Genomic DNA, 21,502 nt, shown 5'->3' with positions numbered 1-21,502 from the left:
TCAAAACTGGCTTATTCACATTTAATAAGTAAAATGCTCTCACTCGTAAAACTCGCAAACTAGGGCTGCAACTAACAATTATTTTAGTAATCGATTAATTGGTCAGTTATTTTTTTCAATGAATCATTTTTTATTTTTTGTTTTTTACTTACATGCGAGCTGAGGTTTGCCATTATTTCTTTAAGTGAGTTTTTATTAAAAGGCCTATATCACGCAACATCAATGTTTGACCTTGTAACAAAGTTATGTTATATTCTCGTCAAAAACATACCTGGAGTAGTGTTTTGTTTTATTTTGCACATACACTCAACAAAAATATAAACGCAACACTTTTGGTTTTGCTCCCATTTTGTATGAGATGAACTCAAAGATCTAAAACTTTTTCCACATACACAATATCACCATTTCTCTCAAATATTGTTCACAAACCAGTCGAAATCTGTGATAGTGAGCACTTCTCCTTTGCTGAGATAATCCATCCCACCTCACAGGTGTGCCATATCAAGATGCTGATTAGACACCATGATTAGTGCACAGGTGTGCCTTAGACTGCCCACAATAAAAGGCCACTCTGAAAGGTGCAGTTTTGTTTTATTGGGGGGGATACCAGTCAGTATCTGGTGTGACCACCATTTGCCTCATGCAGTGCAACACATCTCCTTCGCATTATCCGTGAAGAGAACACCTCTCCAACGTGCCAAATGCCAGCGAATGTGAGCATTTGCCCACTCAAATCGGTTACGACAACGAACTGGAGTCAGGTCGAGACCCCGATGAGGACGACGAGCATGCAGATGAGCTTCCCTGAGATGGTTTCTGACAGTTTGTGCAGAAATTCTTTGGTTATGCAAACCGATTGTTCCAGCAGCTGTCTGAGTGGCTGGTCTCAGACGATCTTGGAGGTGAACATGCAGGATGTGGAGGTCCTGGGCTGGTGTGGTTACACGTGGTCTGCGGTTGTGAGGCTGGTTGGATGTACTGCCAAATTCTCTGAAACGCCTTTGGAGATGGCTTATGGTAGAGACATGAACATTCAATACACGAGCAACAGCTCTGGTTGACATTCCTGCTGTCAGCATGCCAATTGCACGCTCCCTCAAATCTTGCGACATCTGTGGCATTGTGCTGTGTGATAAAACTGCACCTTTCAGAGTGGCCTTTTATTGTGGGCAGTCTAAGGCACACCTGTGCACTAATCATGGTGTCTAATCAGCATCTTGATATGGCACACCTGTGAGGTGGGATGGATTATCTCAGCAAAGGAGTAGTGCTCACTATCACAGATTTAGACTGGTTTATGAACAATATTTGAGGGAAATGGTGATATTGTGTATGTGGAAAAAGTTTTAGATCTTTGAGTTCATCTCATACAAAATGGGAGCAAAACCAAAAGTGTTGCGTTTATATTTTTGTTGAGTATACATACATCACTGACACACCACAAAGAGATTTCCATCAGGTTTAACTTGATTATGAGCATTTTTAGATGCCTACAGCAACTATCTCAACCACTGAACATATTACAGCAAGAGTCCACAAAACCATTTTAGAGGCCCGACTAAAGTGTAATATGTGATCTTTAATAAGATATTTTCATGAAAAAGACACAAATGTGAAATTTACTGCATTTCATTTTTTTTCTTGTGTAAAAACACAGCTTAGATGTGGTTTGACCGAAACAAATTGTCATTAAACTTAAATAAAATAGGGATGAAGTGGAGGTGTAAGAGTCACTAGGTGTTCACAGGAAACAGTTATTTCTATATTTATTTATTTATGTTCATTGTTAGTTGGTTTTATCTTTTCTGTTTTGTTTTATCAGGTTCTTTTTGTCAGTTTCTGTCAAATTGTATTGTAGCATTATTAGTTATTATTACTGTTGTTGTTGCTATATTATTATTAATATATAAATAAAAATAAATAAATAAAATACTTCAATTTGTAATACATTTGGCTCTTTTACGACAACAAATGCTGAGCCATTAATTATTATCCAGAAAACAAATGCACACAACGTGCTGAGATGCAAACAGCTTAATGCTAACTTTAATATTGAAAATGCCGTAGACATGCTAACGTGTTAGCATCAGTCCAGTTTTTAAGTTATAAAATACATCTATCAACTGTTTCAGAAGACCATAACAGGTCGGTTTAACATAAAAAGGTAAATATTACTCACAGACATATGCTCTTTAGGATATTAGCGGGGAAAAATTAAGATAAAGTGAAATAAAACAAAGAACCGAAGCAGCAGATCGAAGCATTGCTTCACTGATTCAAGGTTCAAAGCAAAGTCACACCCTGCTCTACTTGGGGAAGGTCTGCCAATTTTCCCACGAAGACAGGGAGGAGAAGGACCGTGGCTCATGGCAAGCAGTAAAGAGAGCGGAGAGGAGTGAAAATTCACACAGTCCGTTCCTCCGTGTGCAGCGCCATCCACGCTGACATTGCTGCTGCTTTGATTAGCACAGAATGGGATGTTGCTTTGATAGTGAGAGTGTCATATTTCGGCCCCAAAACACGCATGACACCACGTGCGTGCGCGTATGTGTGGTTACATTTTCCAAATGACGGAAATCCGTTGTGGTGATGGAGAACTTTAACCCATGACATATGAATCGGCGCACATCCAAAAAGTGTCGGATTCCAGTTCGAAAATGTTCAAAACTCTCCAGGCACGGTCAAGATGGGACACCTATCCACGGTGATTCATGTGTTATCTGAGGACCATCTGACCACAATTGACATATTCTGATGGCGGCAAAACAGGACTCCAAAGCGATTTGAACGCATATGAGGGAACCTCGAGACAGATCTGGCACCGCAAGGCCTGCTGGTATGACCTGTGCCATGTATAATAATGTCCACCCACCGAGTGCAAAGGAACTGTTGAAATGTATGTGGCACGCTTCATCACGATAATTGATAATGACTATAAAGTATCATGTACAGTGAATGCGAACAGCGGCTATCAAACCAAAAGCTCTGTGTGCTACGGTGCGCACGCCGCCACAAATCTGAACAGGCTGTTATAGCCACAATAGACCTTACAGTACAGATATTTGTCCATCCCTTCGCATAGGTGACATAAATAATGTGAACTATTGTCTCCATCATAACACGGGCAGCTGCGCCTCTCTGTGGTGCGCAGTTACGCGTCATTGGATGCGCCAGGCTCGGAGCTTTAACGGATCTCACGCTGTAATGAATGATCACCTTCTAATTCTGTAGGAGATATGACACGGAACTTGTGCTAGGTCATTACACCATTAATAAACATGAATCTCACCTCCAACAGCAGTCCAGGAGTGTTTCACAGCACGGATATGGACATGAAACTGGGATGCAGCCTGTGGTTAAAATCCTCTCACCCAAAAGAAAAAGCTTAAGTCCATGTGATAATACAACCATCGCGGCGGCTTAGTGGCCCTTGCAGCGTTATGCAAACACACACACACATACACACACACACACACACACACACACACACACACACGCACACACACACACACACACACACGGCTGAGTGATAATTGCAGCCCCACGCGCTCGCGCGCACGTGCGTGTGAGGAACTCAGCACTCCGGTCTGTGTTTGCCACCCAGACATTTGGAGATCAGAAAGTCTTCAGCGCCTTTTATGGCCTTCTCACAGCAGTCTGTGTCATCTACATACGCTCTGGAGCCGATCTGACAGGTGTGGACGAGGCAGTCTGTCTGCGCTCCGACACTGCAGACCATGCCTCTTTTCCTCAAGACTGCGTTGGATTATGGCAATATTTACCAAGTCGGACATGCTTCCGACAAATTCTTGCTATGTGTGACGGGGGCATTATCAACTGTTCATACCCACAGATTTGTGCATAAACCATACATGCAGACATTTCTATGCAAGGGGGGAATTTACCAACTAGTACTTCTGCTTACTAATGTACTTAAATGTATGCATAGGTCTGACTATGCGCACACACAGCATCAAGTGCTAGAACAGGGAAATTGCAAATAGAAAGCATTGCCACCCTCACAGCGTGCAACATCAACATCCACATATGTGCGTTCTTCTACAACCAGTACCTACAAAAGCCACCTGTGACAGACAGATATCTGTAAATGAAACATGGCTAATCTTGCTCGATTGGAAGACTGGGAAAATCATGCACTCTGCACAGAACGTGCTTTCAGAAAGCACGCTGCTCCCTGATGCACAACAGCCCTGTGCTCCTCTTGACTGACTATGGCCTGGGCACAGTTTCTGAGGTGAAGAAAATATATTTTCACATTGTTACATTAGAATTAATATAAATATCATGTTATGTTATGGTTAGTCTGTCAAGAAATTCTGTTACACATTGAGATAAAAGTTTTCATTTCTTGATTAGGCTGTCATTTATTTCAAATTATTTTCTGTTACATATCTAAATAACAGGCTTGCAAATAGTGGGTTTTTTTAATCATCAACATGGATGTTGGATGATGCAGCTTGTTCTGTGGGTACAGCCTGATGTGCACTGATGCCAGAGAGCGCTGTATCTCGAGTGATGCTGGCAATGTGTCTGTTCAATTTTATATACATATATATATATATATATATATATATATATATATATATATATATATAGATGCATAGATAAAATAAAATTATTGCACAGATATTATTGTACAGATAGGTTGCAGATGTGCATGTGATGATGCACAAAAGAGTGGCGGTAAATTACAGAATAACCCTGTTGTGTCTGATGATTTGAGTTTTACTGGTGACGTGTTAGCAGAGCCGGCAATATGGATATTTGCGACCGTAATCCAGCACAAATGTCCACAAATCATTAGGCACAACAGGGTTATTCCTATTCTAATGTAATTCCATCATTTGCATGGTTTAATTTTTCTGTAAGTAATTCAGTTGGCGAATCTTTGTGAAAGGGTGTTGTCGGCTCATCTAAGCTTACCGTAGCAACAGCGTCTTCATGTGAGCAGACCCACAGATTTCTCCATCTCATCAGCTGCACTGAGTTAAATCCACAGTAAATCCATCAATAAATCCAGTTACATCCATTAAATCCATTTATTTGGGCATCACCGCTCCGCCAGTTTCTGTTGCTCTCAGCTGACAGCACCATTATGACACCTGTGCAGCAATGCGGTCAGGGGGCAGGTTATACATCAAATGTGAAACGGTTGAATATTTGCCACCGTCTACTCGATACTGTATGGTCTGAAATCTCACACGATTAACCAATCAGATTTGCGTAACAAATGTAATTGGATTAGAATGTGGTTTATAGTGCAAAAATCAGCAGGTGATTATAGTGCTAAAAACATTTTGGGGTATTATACAGTCTAAGAGCAGTTGGAATAAATGCACTGAGGGTGCAGCAGTCTATTACTTAAGGATCTTCTTAAAGCTCCCACAGTCTCATGTATTGATGTCAGCGAACATCCTCCTCTCACCCACCACCTCTATGGGGTCCAGATTATGATGGACACCTTCACACCACTGTGTTTTACAAAGTGACAGAAACACACCGCTTTGGGCAGAGAGCTGTCACCCTAAAACACTTAAAAACACTATCCCATATGGGCATTTCCAACATCTGAAGAGGATCGGTGATCAAGAGTTAGATTTTGAAGCCAAAGCAAGAGAAATGCAAACATGGCTCCCACCTAACTCCCAAATATCCAAAAACCATAGGTCTGATGACCACTCCAACAGTATATTACAACAGTATATTATCATCTATTAGTCTTTGGAGTCAATTTTAAACACTTTGTGAAACATTTTAAGTTAGAATATGTTATTAATTTAAAATAAATGTGATATTTTGCCAATATACTCATGGGCCACTAAAGCTTGTTCACAGACCACCATTCTGAAAAAGGATGACTTAAAACAATAGGTATAGAGGCCATAGAAATATCTAAAAGAGGTGGAGATAAACTGAAGAAATTACTGCAAACAGACCCTTATGGATATATACGTTAAGGCACTTATGAGACCAGGCCTCTCTAAGTGTATTATTGTTTGCTCACTTGATTACCTTGTCTTCTTTTGCCTCTTTTGATTTGTCTCACTTTCTTTTAGAGCACACTTGTTTGATACTGTAGTGACTGTCCTCCCAGTATAGCTAAACCCATCTCTTGGGTTCCCCTGTGCTGGTACAACCAGTGTGTGACCAGTGTTGGTTCCTGTTTGTTTCTCTTGCATGCTTCCTTTGGATTTAGTATGCCTGGTCTGATTACCAGAACTGTGAGTAGACATATTGCCTGTTTCTAGACACAGCCTTTGCCTAGCCCTTTGATCATTGTTTCCACACTGGCTGCCGCTTTGAGTTCTGACCAAACTTTGGAACTGTCTCAGATGAAGCCCCCACAGACACCTCTGCCACACTGACTGAACTTTGTAATCACCATGTGTTGGTCTTCAGTACATCCAGTGTCACTGTAATTTTCATGTATTTATGTATATTATAATAGCCAAGTGGCCTCTGTGTGCACGTGTATGTGTGGCTTCAATCATGCAAAAAAACGGGGAGAGCTGACATTTGCCATTTGGCATGCTTATGTATTTTGGGTCAAGGATGAATGCTGCAAAAACAGAAAGTTGATAGGACAAATATTTTTGGAGAAATTAGCAATTTTAGCTAACCAATAAGCAATGGATGTTGTGCTGCAGTGTACCATGGGATTTTGGGGTTTTGAGGATTTAAATGTTGTTATTGTGGTTTATGTTAGTTTAACAGTGTTGTTAGTGTAATTGATTTATTGTGTTTTTGTAGCTCAATTAATTTAGTCAGTTTAGATAAGTCTCATGTTGCTATTACCATGAGGGACTTAAGTTTCATGTTGGGACCATGAGTGAAATTTTAGTGGTTTTAATGTCTTCAGCCACTGACTTTGTTTGTCAAATTAAAACCGCGTGTGGGCGTGTTGCTAACTACTTTCTGGACTCATGCCATTCCAGCAGAGGGCGGTAAGTCATTTTTATATTTAAAGCACGAGTGTGGTGAGTGATTTTAACTTCAATGTAAGTTGATAATATAATTGTAAATACATAAAAATACATGGATGACACAAGAAAAGTAAAAACACTTATTTCCATTATGGTCCATTTAAAAGTTAACTGACAAAATAGAAGTAGAAATAAAATAATAATAGTATATATGATATCAAGAAAAAAAACAATTTATGAATACATTAAGACAGTAAACTAACATTTAAAAAGTACATAATTAACAGGAAATAAAAGGGTTGAGTTCTTCTAAAAATTGTTGAGGTCTAAGGTTCTAAAAAAATTCTGGATTCACACGCCATTCCAACTCATTATAGAAAGTTTGCTTGATTTACTACCAACCTTACCACAAAAATGTCAGCTACCTATTCTGTGAACACTACCCAATCTAGATTTTGTTGTACATTGTAAATTTATCTATCTATCTATCTATCTATCTAGAGCCCATGGATCCCCACAGGCAACACACTAGTTATATATAAAGCATTCAGCACTGTAATATTTCAAGACTGAAGATGTAAAATATATTCAATTGCTCATTTATTGTTTTTACTAAACTCATTTTGTTGCACTGTTTTTTTTTTAAGAGTAAGCAAGTGCTTTCAGCTTCTCCCTTGTTCACCCTCGGCCCCCACTCTGGGTTGCCACAGCAGATCAGTGGTAGCGCTGCGTGTTGATTTGGTACAATTTTTACACCAGATGCCCTTCCTGTTGTAACTCCATATTACATAGAGAATAGGCAGGAGGAGCATTGAACCACCCTTGCTGTCAATTATGCTTGAACACAAATACATGTTTAAAACATCACTTCGTGTGTGCTACTCAGACATGATCCAAGAGCCAAAGTGTTACTCATGCTGGTGTGAACAACGGGGTATTTTAAAGTGTCTGAAGTTATGAGTATGAAATAAACAACAGCTAAAGAGAACAAGGCAGGAAGCTAAAGTTAAACATTAATTCAATGGGTTAAAAATGTATATTAAAAAAAGATAACGAAAATCATATGAAGAATGGAGATCAGAAACAAACTGACAAGGATGTGGAAAACAAAAAGGCGAAAGAAGCGGTTCAGCTGATACTTTGCATAAATGAGGAGTCTTTAAAGCTTTTGAGTTCTGAATGATTTTGATGCACTGTTGTAAATCATACATGAAAATAGGTTTTCAGCAACAAAATGACACCAGTCATTTCCTCCCGAGTGAGAAATCATGCACTCTTGCAGGAGCATTGTTAGTACAAATTGTTCCAGAAAATGGTGTGTGGTGTAGATTACCATGTAGTTTGAGTGCTTCAGAGACCTAGTTATCTGAATTTTTGTTATCTAAAGAAGTGTTACGCGTCAGCCTGATCTATGATGAAATGCATAAGAGCAGTACTGACCTGTCCAACCCGGGTAACATCGGCAGTAGCCACTCACTGGATCACAGCCATCAGCATGACTACAGTCACAGCGTTCACGACATTCCAACCCATACGTGCCATCCTAATAATAATGACAAATGCTCATTGTTATCCTTTCACACTGCTGCACAAAGAGGCACCTTGAGTTGTCAAGGAAGCAAAGAGGTTCAAGATACAGAGCACTCTGAAATGTCTTGTCGATTAAAAGGAGTACTTACAGGGCACGGCTCATCACAGTGTTCTCCCCTCCACCCAGGAGAACATGTACAGGTGCCATCTATGGGGTCACAGGCAGCTCCGTTGGCACACAAGCATGTCTGATTACAGCTGAGGCCCCACTGGCCACTGGAACAAAGGATGGAGCAATCCACACCCTGCCAGCCTGTGCATAACAAAATCAATGTCAAACAACAAACTACAGGAAATTCATGAGATGCATGTTAAATTGCAACTCAAAATAAGAACAATTGTGCTTCAGAGAATGCCCTCAATGGTGCTTCTGTAGAAGTTCCTGAGCAGCTGTAGAGCCAGACCAGCCTGCTTCAGCTTCCTCAAGAAGAACATCCTCTGCTGGTTTTTTTTCACCAGTTTGTGGGTGTGTAATGTCCATATCAGTGATGTGGGTGCCAAGGAACCTGATTGAATCCACTCTTTCCACCTCTTCTCCGCTGATGTGTAGTTGGGGCTGTGAGACTCTCAGATGACCTCCTTGGTTTTGATGGTAATGAGGACCAGGTTGTACCACTATAGTGTCATTGGTAAACTTTATCAGGGTGTTGGACGAGTGAGTTGGGACACAGTTCTGGGTGAAGAGAGTGAAGAGTATCGAACTGAGCACACACCCTTGCGGTGTGTCTGTGTTCATAGTTATGGTGCCAGATGTCAGGTTCCACATCCTGACATTCTGAGGTCTGTTGGTCAGGAAATCCATAGTCCATAATTGATCATTAAGAGTCTGAACATAAACGGAGAAGCTGACACTCAACATCCATGAGTATACATCCAGCTTTTTCAGTTTGCTTTTATAAGCACAATCTGAAGCTTCACAGAAGAAAACCAGTAAATCACCTTAAACACAGATCAGATGAACAAAACTAGAGTGACGTGATCACATCTAGTGGGGCATGTTGACCTTTTACTCACACTGCATTGCAGTGTCACGCAATTTTTTAATGCAAAAGTACACAAAACTAATGCAGCCTCTATCATTTACTTTGGGTACACCGAAGGAGCACCGTCTCCAGTTTTACAATTGAGAGGTATTCCAGAAATTTCATGTAAGATAGTTCTGTCTATAAGTTCTTGTAGAGGCATTTTTATTGATTTTTTTTAAACTTGTTGAATTCCTGCACTTTTTTTTTTTAATGAAAAACAGTGTTAAGAGGGAGACCTGATTAGTGGTTAGATATATCTTTGTATTGGAAATACGAGGTCTGTGATAAAAGTAACGGACCTTATTATTTTTTTCAAAAACCATATGGATTTGAATCACGTGTGATTACATCAGACATGCTTGAACCCTCGTGGGCATGCGAGAGTTTTTTCACGCCTGTCGGTTACGTCATTCGCCTGTGGCCAGTCTTTGAGTGAGGAGTGGCCCACCCTCTCGTCGTTTTTTCATTGTTTAGGAATGGCTCAGAGACTGCTGCTTTGTTTGATAAAAATTTTTTCAAAAACTGTAAGGCACAACTGAGCGGACACCATTCGATAAATTCAGCTGGTTTTCTGTAAAAATTTTAACGGCTGATGAGAGATTTTGGTCTGGTAGTGTCGCCGTAAGGACGGCCCACGGCGCCTGACGGCGATCTGCGCTTCGAGGCGGCAGCGTCTCGCCGTTTCAAGTTGAAAACTTCCACATTTCAGGCTCTGTTGACCCAGTAAGTCGTCAGAGAACAGAGAACTTTCAGAAGAAGTCGGCATGAGGAGTTTATTCGGACATTCCATTGTTAACGGACATTTTGTAATGAAAGAACGTGTGGGCAGAGTCGCATGTCGGGCCGGACCCGACCGCGGGGGGTCGCGACAGGAAAAACACCTCCGTTGGAAACCTTAACGGGCAAGTTGGAACATGCCCAAGCTGTTAAACAATTTCTCAGTTACTCACTTGTTGAAAGCCATCAAAAGCCGCCTGAATTTTACAAATGGTTTTCAAATGGTTTTTTCCTGTCGCGGCGCACACAGATTCGCCGAGTCGTCACGGAAACGACTCGGCGAATTTGCGCGCACGTCTTTCATTACAAAATGTCCTTAAACAGTGGAATGTCCGCATAAAGTCCTCATGCCGGCCTGCTCTGAATCTTCTCTGTTCTCTCACGACGTCCTGGGTGAATTAAGCCTTAAATTAGAATGTTTTCAGGTCGAAACAGGCCGACGATGGTGCCTGGAAATGCTGCGCGACGTCCCGCTCCGTGGGAAGTCCTTACAGCGACAGAAACACCCCATAATCTCTCATCAGCCGTTAAAGTTTTCACCGAAAACCAGCTTAATTTCTCGAATAGTGTCCACTTGGATATCCCTCACAGGTCCAGAAAAAATGTTGATAAAGCAACGCACGCCGTTCGCAGCGGGTATTCAGACAAAGAGATTCCGACGGGTGGGTTGGAGCACTCCTCACTCAAGGCCTGCCCACAGGCGAATGACGTCACCGACACGCGTGAAAAAACTCACGCATGCGCACGAGGGTTCAAGCTTGTCTGACGTAAAAACATATGAATCAAATCCATCCAAAAAATAAAAAGGACCGCTTTTTTCATCACAGACCTCGTACATTGCCAATAACTCCTAGAATGTAATTTTCAAGATGCTTTCTTTGTTTCTGGAGGAATTTTGATGGTCTATATCATTCTTTCAATCAAGTGAACAATCCTCAAAAATGATCAGAAAACCACAAATAGCATCAAAATCCCAGAGAATCAGTTTTATCAATGCCATATAAGCAGTGGCATATATACATATATATATATATATATATATATATATATATATATATATATATGCTTTCTAAGGACTGAAGATCAGTGGGTAAGTATGTGTCACAAACTTAAAAAATGTTGTGCACTCACCCAAAACTTTTTCTTTATGTGGTACAGATACTAAGGATTTTTAGTGAAAAGCAATATGATTTCTGTACATGTTGTTATGTGTCGACGCGGATTGAGGAGCGAACCTGCGTCAGACAGAACCCAGCGCTAAAAATAACCAGAAAGCGGTTCCAACAACAAAAACAATTTATTTTTCACCTGTGCCTAAATAAAATGTACAAAACCAAAACCAACGTCCTTCTGGAGGAGTGACTGCTGGCACGCTCTCCAGCGCCCGCAAGGAGAGAAGTCCGGCGCTCCTGGACCCACTACCACCAGACAAACACCCCCCAGGTGGACACGACAAACTGACTCTCTGTGAAGCAAAGAAGATGTGAGGTAAGTCAGCAGTTACAACAATGTCTTTCAAAAGACACACGCTATCAGCAACACATTCAGGTCTGTACTTTTTATCTTTATGCAAATGAGCAGCTTCTCACAACAAGTGGAGGATCACTTATCCTGCACGCCACAGCAGTGAGAAGCAAACTGCACAATTCTCATCACAATTCAAGTATACTGTGTAACAAAACACCAAGTTACTATCAACAATTAGTCAAATACTTAATTACCTTTAATGTGTGCTGACAGCATGTGTCCTCACCCTTCCTTGCTTCACGGCTCGATGTGTCAAACCCAGGTGCGGTCCTCAGCGTCTCACAAACGAACATCACAAGGTAGAGTTCCCGGCAGTTCTGCTTGAATCACACATGCCTTAAAAGCAGAACACCATCCAATTATCTGCTTCAGCTGAAAGTCTTTAAGGTTGCATGTGAGCACCAGTCACAGGTGCTTCACATGATGTTGATGAGGGTGAGGATTCTTCAGCCAGCACCTTCTCCACAGACAAATCAGTTTCCATGCCACCTGAAGAGCAAAGAAAAGAAAAGAACACCAAAACATCCAGCCACACCCCCCAACACACAACACATGTGTTGTTTGATTTTTAATATGGTTCATATGTGTTGCTGCATTGTTGTTGGATACCGTAGCCTCAAGGTCATCTTGACTAAACAGGTGACAGTGTCACTTATGCTTAGTACTGGCACTTTGAAAGGTTTAAAGGTTGGAAAGGTTGGAAAAAGGTTGCGAGTTTTAGATTACAGTGGATGCAGTTTTGTAAGGGCTAAGGAATAAATGGTGAGGTCAACAACCCAGTGAATAATTTGCAGCTTGAATTAGCATTTTGGTTCACTCCAGAACATGTTAGGAAAGTTTGGGATCCTATTACTCCAGCTGCAGACATTGATTTATGTAGTGCTTAAAGTAGTGCCACATCCCAAGGATTCTATAGTGCATCCAAAAAGTATTCAGAACGCTTCACTTTTTCTACACTTTTGTTACAGCCTTATTTCAAAATGGATGAAATGTATTCTTTTCCTCAAAATTATACACACCATACCCCATAATGACAATGTGAAAAAAGTATTTTTTGAGATTTTTGCAAATTTATTAAAAATAAAAAAAATTTAAGAAATCATAGCAGTGTTCACAGCATTTGCCATGACATTCAAAACTGAGTTCAGGTGCATCCTGTTTCCACTGATCATCCTGATTCAGCTGATTGGACATGATTTGGAAAAGCACACACCTGTCTACATATAAGGTCTCACAATTGACAGTGCATGTCAGAGCACAAACCAAGCATGAGGTCAAAGGAATTGTTTGTAGACCTCTGAGACAGGATCATCTCGAGGCACAAATCTGGGGAAGGTTACAGAAAGATTTGTGCTGCTTTGAAGGTCCCAATGAGCACAGTGGCCTCCATCATCCGTAACTAGAAGAAGTTCGGATCAACCATGACTCTTCCTAGAGCTAGCCACCTGTCTAAACTGAGCGATCGTGGGAGAAGTGCGTTGGTCAGGGAGGTGACCAAGAAGCCGATGGTCACTCTGTCAGAACTCCAGCGTTCCTCATCAAGAGAGGAGAACCTTCCAGAAGGACAACCATCTCTGCAGCAATCCATCAATCAGGTCTGTATAGAACAGTGGCCAGAGGGAAGCCACTGCTTAGTAAAAGGCACATCAGAGCCCGCATGGAGTTTGCCAAAAGGCACCTCATGGACTCTCAAACCACGAGACACACAAATTCTCTGGTCTGATGAGACAAAGACTGAACTCTCTGGTATGAATGCCAGACATCACGTTTGGAGGAAACCAAGCACTGCTCATCACCTAGCCAATACCATCCCTAATGTGAACCATGGTGGTGGCAGCATCATGCTGCGGGGCAAGAACTAGAAGACTAAACAGGAATGGGGGAAAAAAGAATACAGCAATGGACAGTGGGAAAACCTATTCCAGAGTAGTGCTGGGTTGAAAAGATTGATTCACCGATTTTAAATCGATTTTTTCGTTCCTCATAATGTGTGTTTTCTGTGGGACTACGCATGAAGGTTCTCTGGTGTGGACTGACTTTTCAGTCAGTGTTTTCCACCAGCACTTTGTGCGCACCTGTGGGAGAAGTTCTCCTGCTGCGTGCCACACAGCCAGCACTGCAGACGCAAGTATTTGCAGGGGAGACGGGGACCATTTGTCCCGTAAAATTTTTAAATTTATAACTCTGTGAAGCACTATTGCCTGCATTTTGAGGGCCAAATTTTGTTAAGTAAACCCATAGTTTTTTAAAAATCTTTGTTACAGCCTTACTTTAAAGCCAAAAGAAATAAGGCATCAGGCCAAAACATGGAACGGTGTAGAAATGTACCTGTGTCAGGGCCAATGAACCAGGTACCTCTGGTGCCCTCTTTTGGCTGCCCTGGATCTGTTCAGTAATTCTGCCCTTTAGTATGTTTGTAAATTCAAAATACTACTCTATCATTCTTGGAGGGGGATTGGTCTGTGCCATTAGTCTTATAGCCATCATTATTAACTACCAATACTTCATTAATTTGCTGTCAAATGCCAATATAATACTAGGATTAATATGTTACATAACAATTACGTAACAGCTCAAAAATGGTTTTAATAACATTAACCTAAATCAATATCGGATCAGGGAGGTGAGTCTAGTGGTTAAGCGTTGGGTTTCAGACCAGAGGATCCTCAGTTCAAATCCCAGCCTGACGGAAAAGTCCTTAATCCCCAAGTTGCTCCCAGTGTGTTGTGAGCACCTTGCATAGCAGCACCCTGACATCGGTGTGTGTGTGTCTGTGTGAATGGGTGAATATGAGGCATAATTGTAAAGTGCTTTGAGCATCTGATGCAGATGGAAAAGCTATATAAATGCAGCCCATTTACTATTTATCGGATCAAATCGAAATAATCAATTCTGAATCTTAAGAATCGGAATCAAATCGATTGTTGAAAATTGAATTGATACCCAGCTCTACTCCAGAGTGCTCTTGACCTCAGACTGGGGCGATGGTTCATCTTTCAGCAGGACAATGACCCTAAGCACACAGCCAAGATATCAAAGGAGTGGCTTTAGGACAACTCTGTGTAGTCCAGCCAGAGCCCAGACCTGAATCCGATTGAACATCTCTGGAGAGATCTGAAAATGGCTGTGCACCGATGCTCCCCATCCAACCTGATGAAGCTTGAGAGGTGCTGCACAGAGGAATGGACAAAACTACCCAAAGATAGGTGCACCAAGCTTGTGGCATCATATTCAAAAAGACTTGAGGCTGTAATTGCTGCCAAAGGTGCATCAACAAAGTATTGAGCAAAGGGTGTGAATACTTACGTGCACGCAATTCGTTCATTTTTCATTTTTAAGAAATTTGCAAAAATTTAAATATGAAACATTTTTCATGTTGTCATTATGAGATGTTGTGCATAGAACTTTGAGGGAAAAATGAATTTACTCTATTTTGGAATAAGGCTGTAACACAACAAAACGTGGAAACAGTGAAGCATTCTGAATACTTTCTGGGTTCACTGTAAATACCATAATAATTCCCTGTGATTATTATGGTCATAAGCATTGTAGGAATCAACCAATGAAACAAAGACTTTTATTTAATTTTTTTCTACCTGATTTTGGCAGCATCCATTAACATTAACATTATGAATGTAAGGATCTCTGCCAGCTTGGTGTGGTCTCTGTAAGTTTTTTAGTAAAAAAAAAAAAACTTTGCTTCAGTATATACGAGGTCTGTGAGAAAAGTATCCGACCTTTTTATTTTATGCAAAAAATATATGGATTTGATTCATATGTTTTTACGTCAGCCAAACTTGAACCTTCGTGCGCATGTGTGAGTTTTTTCACGCCTGTCGGTTGTGTCATTCGCCTGTGGGCAGGCTTTGAGTGAGCACTGGTCCACCCCTCTCATCGTTTTTTCATTGCGAGGAAATGACGGAATGATTTGGGCTTTGTTCTATCAGAATTTTTTCAGAAACTGTTAGAGACAGGCAGCTGGAAACCATTCAGAAAATTCACATGGCTTTCGGTGAAAATTTTATGGGCTTCACAGAGATTAAGGAGTGTTACTACCGCTTTAAGGACGGCCCACAATGGCGCACAGTGCGCCGCGCTTCGAGCCGCGATCGACAGGCAGAAACCACCAGATCATTTCTAAACGGATGGCTGTATGGATCCGGGACCATCATGTGCAATTTCTCTGGTTATCACAAGAGCTGGACATCAGCCATTTTCCGGCAGATTTCACTTTTAACAAGAGATTTTGTCACGACGGATTCGCTGATGGAGCGAGACAAAGAACACCTCCGTTTTGGAGTGTCAGAGGACAAGTTGGGACATGCCTATCTCGGCTTTCAGTGGCTTACCAGTCGAGTGAGGATAAGAGAAATTGTGGAGAGCTGGACAGAGGGGCATCCCAAATCGTTGATACAGCATGCTATGGTAAAGGTGACGTATTTATTTCAGGACAGGTTTATGGTAATAGTGTCAGGAGCAAGCCAGTCGCATGGATATGGGTAAAAAAGAAAAAGCAAAACTGACTCAACAATTATTATGATTTATCTGGTTGTCATGACAGCAATACATGAAAACATTATGGGCAATACGTAAAAATGAATGTTGTGGATAGACTTGGTCCTGGGGCCCTAATCAAAATTCTGATAAGGGGCCATCCTATCTAACAACCAAACTTCTGATATCCCAGTGCTCCAACAACAATTTACCCTCCTTTGAAACAGCTCAGTTCATGTCATTCTAAAAATAAATAGATTTGTACAGAAAAGAATGATGTATAAACAGCTGGACTGCATACTGTTTGGGTTTTTTCATGATACCAGTGCTCAACAGACACTTGTAAAACTGTGCCTGTGACTAAACTCTGCCTGAACTGAATAAAATTACAACACATAGGCTGACTATATTAAATAAAGGCTTTTACAGCTCATGCATATCCGAATGTCAAATTGAACAATATATTAACAATAAATAAATAAATAAAAGGTAGAGGGAGATAACTGCACAATATATTTACACATCTTTACAAAATAAATAAAACCTAACCAATTCCAATAACTTTACAGTAAAGTTTGTCAAACATTGTGTTAAAGTAAAATCCGTGTGTGTATGTGCCTGCGCACGCAGTGAGCTGGCATGTTTTGACATTTAAGGTATAAATAAGATGAATTTTGATCTTGTGTGACTGAGGAGGAAAAAAAAAAATCAGTCATTTAATGTTAGCCTGGCCGAAGTTCACACCATGCCGTGCATGCTCAGACGTGGCTGGCCGGTCTTGTCTGTACGTAATTATCAGCATGTCATGAGAGCCTGCCCACATATGTGCATTGCGTGGAGTGTTCCTCGTGTTGTTGAAGCACAACATATGTTCTCCAGCTGAGTTGCGAGTACACAGCGGTCAGCTGTTTCAGCTGGACATTACATCAGTCCAGATGAGTGCTGCAATGGACAGAGATCTCACTCCGATGACCTCAGCAGCACCTGACAATGTTGGATCATGGTGTTCGGGGGGACGACACACTTCTCATGGCATTTGTGTTGTCGGGGGGAGTGAGACACACTCGCACGCCACATGTGCTGCGGGGAGGGGGGGCACTTGCATATGTGTTACTTTGTAACGGCACACTCGTATGGCACTTACAAAATGTGGGGCCATTCGCACAGCCAGGTTGAAAGTGGTTGCTTGCACTCTACTCTTGTGCTAGCTGCACAAAACCCCCATGTTTTCTGAATGCCCCGTGAGTGGTGTTGGATGTTCGTGGGTGGCAGCTGGACTCTGGCTGACTCCAGCTGAGAGTGGGTCGAATGGCCATTCATCCAGGATTTGCTGACATTTGGTCGCAGGTGTGAAGTCTGGTTTGATCGCACCATTTGGCGACAGTGCGACATGGCTGATAATTTCGTTCAGCTCCTCGTCTGCGGCACAATATGTCCGACCTACGTTCAATACACCGTGCGAATGCTGCGAACATGATCAGGTGGCAGTGCGACCTCATCTTGCACGCTGTTCGAATGAGTTTCCGCTGCGAGTGGCACGCAAATATAGAGTGCATGTGCCATGCCCAAATGGTTGCGGCGACTGTTGTACAAGGTGTTCGAGGCACCTCCAAATTTTCACGAGTGGCATACGATTCCACCTTCGTGCGCCAATCAGCTTCAATCGAGTTATGTGTGAAGGGGCCATAAATAAAAAACATCAATCAATCAATCAATTAATTTTATTTATATAACGCCAAATCACAACAAACAGTTGCCCCAAGGCGCCTTATATTGTAAGGCAAGGCCATACAATAATTACGTAAAAACCCCAACGGTCAAAACGACCCCCTGTGAGCAAGCACTTGCCGACAGTGGGAAGGAAAAACTCCCTTTTAACAGGAAGAAACCTCCAGCAGAACCAGGCTCACGGAGGGGCAGTCTTCTGCTGGGACTGGTTGGGGCTGAGGGAGAGAACCAGGAAAAAGACATGCTGTGGAGGGGAGCAGAGATCAATCACTAATGATTAAATGCAGAGTGGTGCATACAGAGCAAAAAGAGAAAGAAACACTCAGTGCATCATGGGAACCCCCCCAGCAGTCTAAGTCTATAGCAGCATAACTAAGGGATGGTTCAGGGTCACCTGATCCAGCCCTAACTATAAGCTTTAGCAAAAAGGAAAGTTTTAAGCCTAATTTTAAAAGTAGAGAGGGTGTCTGTCTCCCTGATCTGAATTGGGAGCTGGTTCCACAGGAGAGGAGCCTGAAAGCTGAAGGCTCTGCCTCCCATTCTACTCTTACAAACCCTAGGAACTACAAGTAAGCCTGCAGTCTGAGAGCGAAGCGCTCTATTGGGGTGATATGGTACTATGAGGTCCCTAAGATAAGATGGGACCTGATTATTCAAAACCTTATAATAATAAGAAGAATTTTAAATTCTATTCTAGAATTAACAGGAAGCCAATGAAGAGAGGCCAATATGGGTGAGATATGCTCTCTCCTTCTAGTCCCCGTTAGTACTCTAGCTGCAGCATTTTGAATTAACTGAAGGCTTTTCAGGGAACTTTTAGGACAACCTGATAATAATGAATTACAATAGTCCAGCCTAGAGGAAATAAATGCATGAATTAGTTTTTCAGCATCACTCTGAGACAAGACCTTTCTAATTTTAGAGATATTGCGTAAATGCAAAAAAGCAGTCCTACATATTTGTTTAATATGCGCTTTGAATGACACATCCTGATCAAAAATGACTCCAAGATTTATCACAGTATTACTAGAGGTCAGGGTAATGCCATCCAGAGTAAGGATCTGGTTAGACACCATGTTTCTAAGATTTGTGGGGCCAAGTACAATAACTTCAGTTTTATCTGAGTTTAAAAGCAGGAAATTAGAGGTCATCCATGTCTTTATGTCTGTAAGACAATCCTGCAGTTTAGCTAATTGGTGTGTGTCCTCTGGCTTCATGGATAGATAAAGCTGGGTATCATCTGCGTAACAATGAAAATTTAAGCAATGCTGTCTAATAATACTGCCTAAGGGAAGCATGTATAAAGTGAATAAAATTGGTCCTAGCACAGAACCTTGTGGAACTCCATAATTAACCTTAGTCTGTGAAGAAGATTCCCCATTTACATGAACAAATTGTAATCTATTAGATAAATATGATTCAAACCACCGCAGCGCAGTGCCTTTAATACCTATGGCATGCTCTAATCTCTGTAATAAAATTGTATGGTCAACAGTATCATAAGCAGCACTGAGGTCTAACAGAACAAGCACAGAGATGAGTCCACTGTCTGAGGCCATAAGAAGATCATTTGTAACCTTCACTAATGCTGTTTCTGTACTATGATGAATTCTAAAACCTGACTGAAACTCTTCAAATAGACCATTCCTCTGCAGATGATCAGTTAGCTGTTTTACAACTACCCTTTCAAGAATTTTTGAGAGAAAAGGAAGGTTGGAGATTGGTCTATAATTAGCTAAGATAGCTGGGTCAAGTGATGGCTTTTTAAGTAATGGTTTAATTACTGCCACCTTAAAAGCCTGTGGTACATAGCCAACTAATAAAGATAGATTGATCATATTTAAGATCGAAGCATTAAATAATGGTAGGGCTTCCTTGAGCAGCCTGGTAGGAATGGGGTCTAATGGACATGTTGATGGTTTGGATGAAGTAACTAATGAAAACTCAGACAGAACAATCTGAGAGAAAGAGTCTAACCAAATACCGGCATCACTGAAAGCAGCCAAAGATAACGATACGTCTGTGGGATGGTTATGAGTAATTTTTTCTCTAATAGTTAAAATTTTATTAGCAAAGAAAGTCATGAAGTCATTACTAGTTAAAGTTAAAGGAATACTCGGCTCAATAGAGCTCTGACTCTTTGTCAGCCTGGCTACAGTGCTGAAAAGAAACCTGGGGTTGTTCTTATTTTCTTCAATTAGTGATGAGTAGTAAGATGTCCTAGCTTTACGGAGGGCTTTTTTATATAGCAACAGACTCTTTTTCCAGGCTAAGTGAAGATCTTCTAAATTAGTGAGACGCCATTTCCTCTCCAACTTACGGGTTGTCTGCTTTAAGCTGTGAGTTTGTGAGTTATACCACGGAGTCAGGCACTTCTGATTTAAAGCTCTCTTTTTCAGAGGAGCTACAGCATCCAAAGTTGTCTTCAATGAGGATGTAAAACTATTGACGAGATACTCTATCTCACTTACAGAGTTTAGGTAGCTACTCTGCACTGTGTTGGTATATGGCATTAGAGAACATAAAGAAGGAATCATATCCTTAAACCTAGTTACAGCGCTTTCTGAAAGACTTCTAGTGTAATGAAACTTATTCCCCACTGCTGGGTAGTCCATCAGAGTAAATGTAAATGTTATTAAGAAATTATCAGACAGAAGGGAGTTTTCAGGGAATACTGTTAAGTCTTCAATTTCCATACCATAAGTCAGAACAAGATCTAAGATATGATTAAAGTGGTGGGTGGACTCATTTTTGAGCAAAGCCAATTGAGTCTAATAATAGATTAAATGCAGTGTTGAGGCTGTCATTCTCAGCATCTGTGTGGATGTTAAACTCGCCCACTATAATTATCTTATCTGAGCTAAGCACCAAGTCAGACAAAAGGTCTGAAAATTCACAGAGAAACTCACAGTAACGACCAGGTGGACGATAGATAATAACAAATAAAACTGGTTTTTGGGACTTCCAATTTGGATGGACAAGACTAAGAGTCAAGCTTTCAAATGAATTAAAGCTCTGTCTGGGTTTTTGATTAATTAATAAGCTGGAATGGAAGATTGCTGCTAATCCTCCGCCTCGGCCCGTGCTACGAGCATTCTGGCAGTTAGTGTTACTCGGGGGTGTTGACTCATTTAAACTAACATATTCATCCTGCTGTAACCAGGTTTCTGTAAGGCAGAATAAATCAATATGTTGATCAATTATTATATCATTTACTAACAGGGACTTAGAAGAGAGAGACCTAATGTTTAATAGACCACATTTAACTGTTTTAGTCTGTGGTGCAGTTGAAGGTGCTATATTATTTTTTCTTTTTGAATTTTTATGCTTAAATAGATTTTTGCTGGTTATTGGTGGTCTGGGAGCAGGCACCGTCTCTACGGGGATGGGGTAATGAGGAGATGGCAGGGGGAGAGA

General features: G+C 41.2%; 1 protein-coding gene across 5 annotated transcripts in view; it reads right to left on the bottom strand.

Moving 5' to 3' along the window:
- The window catches only part of megf11 (multiple EGF-like-domains 11), a 219,027-nt gene that overhangs the window by 52,433 nt on the left and 145,092 nt on the right, over positions 1-21,502 (bottom strand). For all 5 annotated transcript variants that reach the window (XM_034176419.1, XM_034176420.1, XM_034176421.1 and 2 more), the window contains 2 exons: positions 8,624-8,787; positions 8,385-8,487 (listed from right to left, as the gene is read on the bottom strand). In XM_034176419.1, coding sequence (XP_034032310.1) covers positions 8,385-8,487; positions 8,624-8,787 — 267 coding nt within the window. The remainder of the gene's footprint in view (positions 1-8,384; positions 8,488-8,623; positions 8,788-21,502) is intronic.

The sequence above is a fragment of the Thalassophryne amazonica genome, chromosome 8, assembly GCF_902500255.1.
Source record: "Thalassophryne amazonica chromosome 8, fThaAma1.1, whole genome shotgun sequence".
NCBI lineage: Eukaryota > Metazoa > Chordata > Actinopteri > Batrachoidiformes > Batrachoididae > Thalassophryne > Thalassophryne amazonica.
Note: the sequence above shows the minus strand (reverse complement) of the source record. Positions and strands in the feature narration are given on the sequence as shown.